The sequence below is a fragment of the Dunckerocampus dactyliophorus genome, chromosome 3 (genome assembly GCF_027744805.1).
Source record: "Dunckerocampus dactyliophorus isolate RoL2022-P2 chromosome 3, RoL_Ddac_1.1, whole genome shotgun sequence".
Lineage (NCBI taxonomy): Eukaryota > Metazoa > Chordata > Actinopteri > Syngnathiformes > Syngnathidae > Dunckerocampus > Dunckerocampus dactyliophorus.
The window spans coordinates 35,909,011-35,915,293 of NC_072821.1; the positions used below are offsets into that span (position 1 = coordinate 35,909,011).

General features: G+C 42.3%; 2 protein-coding genes across 3 annotated transcripts; both read right to left on the reverse strand.

The window, feature by feature from the left end:
- Positions 1–321: 321 nt before the first annotated feature.
- LOC129178275 (zinc finger protein 664-like) lies at positions 322–2,219 on the reverse strand. The gene is made up of 2 exons (XM_054770336.1): positions 1,786–2,219; positions 322–1,364 (listed from the first exon to the last, which is right to left on the reverse strand). The coding sequence occupies exons 1-2, from the start codon at positions 1,979–1,981 to the stop codon at positions 421–423; spliced, it is 1,140 nt and encodes a 379-aa protein (XP_054626311.1). The 5' UTR covers positions 1,982–2,219; the 3' UTR covers positions 322–420.
- Positions 2,220–2,744: 525 nt separating this feature from the next.
- LOC129178264 (gastrula zinc finger protein XlCGF8.2DB-like) lies at positions 2,745–5,687 on the reverse strand. 2 transcript variants are annotated; one of them, XM_054770318.1, is made up of 3 exons: positions 5,300–5,687; positions 4,621–4,754; positions 2,745–4,213 (listed from the first exon to the last, which is right to left on the reverse strand). In XM_054770318.1, exons 2-3 carry the CDS (start codon positions 4,634–4,636, stop codon positions 3,147–3,149), a joined length of 1,083 nt encoding a protein of 360 aa, XP_054626293.1. In that variant the 5' UTR covers positions 4,637–4,754; positions 5,300–5,687; the 3' UTR covers positions 2,745–3,146. The 2 variants fall into 2 exon arrangements, with proteins under 2 accessions (XP_054626293.1, XP_054626292.1); XM_054770317.1 differs by lacking the exon at positions 4,621–4,754.
- Between the last annotated feature and the right edge of the window lie 596 nt (positions 5,688–6,283).

Here is a 6,283-nt window from a genome sequence, read left to right on the forward strand (position 1 = left end):
GAGGTGTCATTACACGCTTGAACTATTAAGTGTGTGGTGAAATAAGAGTTGATATTGTCCACAAATGAACAGTGGACAATAGCCATTCAGTGTAAACTAAAAGCAGTGGTAGACAGACAGAGGAAAGCGGACAAGAGCAGGAAAACACACCAGCCGAGAGGAAAAAGATGCTCACAGACTGGCTTGCTCACCAGTCTTAGGGCTAACAACAGAATGGATTTTCAGCCTCTGTTCTTTGTTCAAAATTGCAATTAAATTAAATAAAACTGACTAAGACGTGTATTTTTTAATATTTTTATTATATGTAAATGGTAGAAGCATATTAACAAGACTGTGTTACACAACAATCATGTCACACATGTGTTTTGATGTTGTTGGAAGTTACCAAAGTCTTGACAGTTTATTTCAAGTACCGCAGCTTCATTTACTGCTGCTGTTCTCACCAGCACACTTGTGATTGTTAAGCTGGTACTTATAAGAGAATTTTTCATCACACACACTGCAACTCAACACTTTCTCTCCAGTGTGTGTTCTCGTGTGTCTAACAAGTGTTGTTCGAACAGAAAAGCTTTTGTTGCAGATTGAACAGGCATATGGTTTTTCTCCAGTATGTCTTCTCATGTGTGTTTTCAAATGTTGACTTTGTACAAAACTTGCGCCACAGACTGAACAAGAATAATGTTTTTCCCCAGTGTGTATTCTCATGTGTGTTTTCAAATGTTGGCTCCGTACAAAGCGTAAACTACAGAAGGAACATGAAAAAGGTTTCTCTCCAGTGTGTCTTCTCATGTGCGCTGTCAGAGTGGCGCTCTGAGAGAACGCGTGACAACAAACTGAGCAGACGTATGGTTTTTCTCCTGTGTGGACCCTCATGTGCCTTTCCAAAGATGATTTGCGGTTGAACGCTTTGCCACATTGAGAGCATTTCCACTTTCTGTCAGTGTGACATGACATGTGTGTTATTAGAGTTTTTTTGTTGCCAAAGGTTTTGTCACATTGAGAGCATTTAAAGTGTGTGTTGTCAGTGTGACATGTCATATCAGCTTTAGAGTCTTCATCATCAGTATCAGGAGAGTGTGACGTTGTGTCGTCACTATCTGATAGTGGAGCTAAGAGGTTGTCTGCTTGTGATCCTCCACAGTGGTCTCCATCAGTTTCTGTTGTCATGTGTTGAGTTGAGCTGCTGCTTGGAGGCTCCACCTCTTTCTTCTCCTCACTTTCACTCTTCACAGGCACAATAACCACTGGAAACTCCTCCTCCTGACTAATGCTGTGATCCTCCTCTTCCTCTTTAATCTGTAGCTGCTCCTGCTCCACCCTGAAGCTCCACTCCTGCTCAGCGAAGACATCTTCTTCACTAAAGTCTGCAGGAAGACAAACAGAGATTGGCTATAAATGTCAAACAAAGCTTCCTTGCGAATGGGCTGTCTACTTCATTCCAACAGGGGGCAGTGTTGTGCCTCTTCCAATCTATTGGCATGGTCCCCGATGTCCACGCAATGTCGCAGAGACTTGTCAACCAAGGCAGCGCTACAGCATTCAGAGCGTTGAAGAACTAATCTGGCAGATCTCGTTTTTTTTTACCACCTTGACAATGTCAGCCCCAGACATAGGAGAGCATAGTGTTGAGTCCCCCACTGCAAGCAGTTGTTATTATGGAGTTCAAATGCATTATATTATGTGAACCCATTGTGGATGATACACGGAATTTGTTCAAGACGGCCAATGGTGTTCAATGTTCAAAAATAAATCTACTTAACGCGTAAGAGCAAGAAGTGAACCAACCTCCTCCGTGTGGTTCATCTTCAGTCTTCTTGAAAACAGCGTCCAGTAGTTGACGTTGTCGCTCGTTCTCCTCTTTTGTTCGAGAAAGTTCCTCCTCGTACTCTGCTATCGTTCTTTCCAACACTACAAATATTTCTTCAACAGCCGCAGTTAGCCGCTGATTCACCAACGCTCTCAGCATTTGTACTTTACACATTTTCACACAATCACAACACTTTACACTCACACTCGATCTCTGCTTAGCGATGTGTTGATCACTTCCACGTCTCTTTGTTAGCAGCTAGCAAGCTAAGCTAACTTGAGAAGCTTCAGACAAGTTTATACACACACGGATAAAACTGTCTCTCATTGCCACGTAATGTGTTTGTCACTCACATTAAATATTTTTTAATAATTGTGCGTTGTTTTTCTGTGAATGCTAGCGTCGCTATGGTTCCAAGATGGCGGCCAACAGACGCATGCGCATTGTTGGTTTGTTGCGCTGCGAGTCATGAACGAGCCGTTCAAAACAGGGAAGTATTTACTGACTCGGAACTCATGGATATTCGTCTCAGTTAACTCGTTCACTTACTCACCCTGTTACCTAAATTAAAAAACGAAACAAGGTAACATGTCGGTAGTTGTGCAACTGTTACTCCAACTGCATTTGGATACATGTGGACAATGACCCTCAAATCAGTCCTCCTTTCCCTTTCCTGTCCGAGCTGCATCATGGGTACTGGAGAAAGAATCGCGTTTCATTGACTCACGGGTAAACGAAGACTTGTAGTTTAACCGATTAAAAAAAATTAAACACATTTTCCATTTTGACATACATACAAATAAATAATCAAAGAAGATCAAATCATCTGCTAATATAAAAAAATATATATATGTGGCTGTTGTAAGGCGAAACAATGATGGCAGAAACGAAACAAAATTACTTGCACAATCAAATCAAGCAAAATGCTGTTCTACCTTTTATTTTGAAGGAAAAAAGTCTGATATATCTCCAATCTTCCTGACAGCTAATCATTACAAATAGCTTACAGCTACTATTGTGTGTACTAGTCAAGTAAAGCATACATGCTCTGTAAAATTACAGTACTTGAGGAAAGCAAAGACACAGCATCAGCCCTGAAACACTTCCTGCTCTCCAAAATAAAACACTTCACTCACCAATATGCTAAAAATAGCCATAAGTATCATTGGCCCACCACATAGTATAATGGTAGACTTTGTGTACGTGAGATACTATTTGAAAACTGTCGGCTTTTAGCCATCCAAAGGTACAACGAGGGTAGACGAGAGAAGAAAACGTATAGGAGTTGCACGGTAAGCTCTAGGTCCGCAAATACGTGGCTTGGGGGCTGGATGGTCCATCAACAATGTGTTCTTGTGTGTGTGACCAAGTTACATTTAACAGAGAATGCTTTACCACAGATTGTACAGGAAAATGGTCTCTCTCCTGTGTGTGTTCTTGTGTGTTTTATCAGATTGCATTTAACAGAGAATGTTTTACCACAAATTGAACAGGGAAATGGTCTCTCCCTCGTGTGTATTCTTGTATGCGTTGTCAAACTTTCATTATGAGCAAACCTTTTACCACAAACTGTGCAGCTAAAAGACTTCTCTCCGGTGTGAATTCTTTTGTGCTTGGACAGCGCTGAATAATTCTTAAAACTTGTGGCGCAGACTGAGCAGGTGAAAGGTTTCTCCCCGGTGTGTGTCCTCGTGTGTTTAATCAGACTACCTTTGTCGCAGAATGTTTTACCACATATCGAACAGCAAAATGGTCTCTCCCCGGTGTGTATTCTTGTGTGTATTGTCAAACGTTCATTTCGAGTAAATTTTTTACCACAGACTGAGCAGCTAAAAGGCTTCTCCCCAGTGTGTGTTCTTGTGTGTGTTTCAAATTGGGCCTTTTGAGAGAATCTTTTGCCACAAACTGAGCAGACATAAGGTTTCTCCCCTGTATGGATCCTCATGTGTACGTTCAGATTTGATTTGGTGCTGAACGTTTTGTCACACTGAGAACATTTCAAGCATGTGCTGTCAGTGCGACGTGTATTATCCGCTTTCGAGCCTTCATCGTCAGTGCCAGGAGAGTGTGATGTTGTGTCGTCACTGTCCGATAGTGGAGCTAAGAGGCTGTCTGCTTGTGATCCTCCACAGCGGTCTCCATCAGCTGATTCATCTTCATCTTCACTCTTCACAATGACACGAATCACTGGGAACTCCTCCAGCTCTTTGAGACGCTCTCCCTCCTGACTGATGCTGTGTTCCTCCTCTTCCTCTTTAATGTGTGTGGGCTGTGGCTCTTCCTTTGTAATGTGTGGGGGCTCTGGCTTCCCTTTTTCCCCTTTAATGTGGGGGGGCTGTCTCTCCTCCTGCTTCACCCCGGAGCTCCACTCCTGCTGCTCAGAGGGAAGATCTTCTTCACCTATGTCTGCAACACACAGGAAGACAAAAGACGTGCTTCAGAAAAGTCATTTTTGTTCTTCTAGCCAAGATTGTAAGGGTGGTCAGCCTTTTTTGGGAGAATGAAGGGCTTCCATATTTCCTTAAAATGCTTAATCCCAACCATCCCGTTTCATGCAGCAAAGCTGTGAAAGCAATGGTGGGCCAGGTACACTGTGACCAGGGACAAAGCAATGGCTGAAGTGAAGGCGTTCGCCTTGCTGCTGACATGTGGACACCACTAATATGTACACCTATCTGGCAGTTAAATGCAGATTACGTCAATATGGCCACTGTACTGCTACTCCAGTATATTTCCCCTGGACCCACTTAGCAGAATATTAGCAATAACGTCACAGCGAGCATTAACCAACAAAATCTGAGACATTTACTGACACTTGTTCTTCTTCATAGGCCTCTGAATGATCCACTTCAGTACTGGGTGATCGACAGGACTCTTTCAGTACCTCTGGAAAATATATGTGCGTTCCAGCATCTTATGGTAGACACACTTTGGGAAGCCCCCAAAACTGCGGGAATTAAAAAAAAATAAAAACCTATTAAGTGTCATCCATTGGCCGACAATGGACAATTTAGAGTCACTAATTAACCTAACATGCATGTTTTTGAATGTGGGCGGAAACCGGAGTACCCGGAGAAAACCCACGCACACACGGGGAGAACATGCTAACTCCACACAGAAATGCCCAAGGGAGAATCGAATCCAGGTCTTCCCGATCGCCAGACTGTTACTGTGTTGGCCAGCATGCTAACCACTAAACCACCGTGCAGCCTACGTAGTTACATGTGGTTGAAAATACAGGAAGCCACAGTGGACATGGTTATTTTGCCTCTACACTGCACTTTATAAAAATGGCACACGTGAATGAATATACAGTTTTGAATACGTGCTGCCTCGCCTTTACTACTCGTCATCAGTTTTCATCAGTTGAAGACCCAAAGCTTCCGATCTTTTTTTCGCACAACTTGATGGAGAGCACCAAAGCTTCACTTGTCAGTCATTAATTTAATAGTCAAAGTCTGTAAAAGACGAGAAAGTACTAAGTGAACAAACCTGTTCTGTGTTGCTTGAAAACAGCGTCCAGCTGTTGACGTTGTCGCTCGGTCTCCTCTTTTGTTGGAGAAAGTTCCTCCTCGTACTCTGCTATAGTTCTGTCGCACATTTTCACTCAATCGCAACACTTAAAACTCACACTCAATCTCTTCTTAGCATGTGACGCTAACTTCCGCGTCCCTGTTTGCAGCTAGCATTCTAAGGTAGCAGGCTAAGATAAAGCTAGTTTGAGAGGCGTAAAGATGCGCCGAGACGAGTTTATCCTGATACGAATTAAATATCATATCACTGCCACTCAATCTCTTTGTCATTCATATTCAAAAGTTAAGTATATTTTTAAACAATTGTCAATTGTGTTTTTCTCCGAAGGCGACCGGAAAAATATTTCCAAGATGGCGGTCAATGTACACATGCGCAGTATTCATCATCATCATCATCATCAACTTTATTTCAGACACATGCATGGTCCATAGAACAATGAAAAACAAAACAGAAACACACAAACAAAAAAAGAAAAATTAAAAATGGCTATCTCTTGCTATATAAATTAAGGCGCCAGTGTTTCCACAAGCTAGAAAAGAACCTGACTGAGCTTTGTACAGGGTTGGTCAGTACACATATGATGCTGTTTGCAGAGGATGTTAACCTACACATACATCTGTACATGAGGTTTCGTAACACAGCAGCACAAGTTGGCACAGCAGCCTGGACAAACATTTGACTGGCACTAGTCCAGCGGGGCACCTTAAGCAGCATCCTCATGCCATCATTGTATGCCACCTGAAGCTTATGTATACTGCTTTTTTTATAATGCTGCCACAAGTGGGCAGTATACATAGGAGTACAATATGCTTTAAAAAGTGCAGTTTTAACAGATACTGAGCACATAGAAAACTTACGAACAAGCATATTAGCTTGTGCATATTGCATACAACACTGTCTATAAATGTCTCTATCATCTGTCAGGTCAGCGGATATATAATG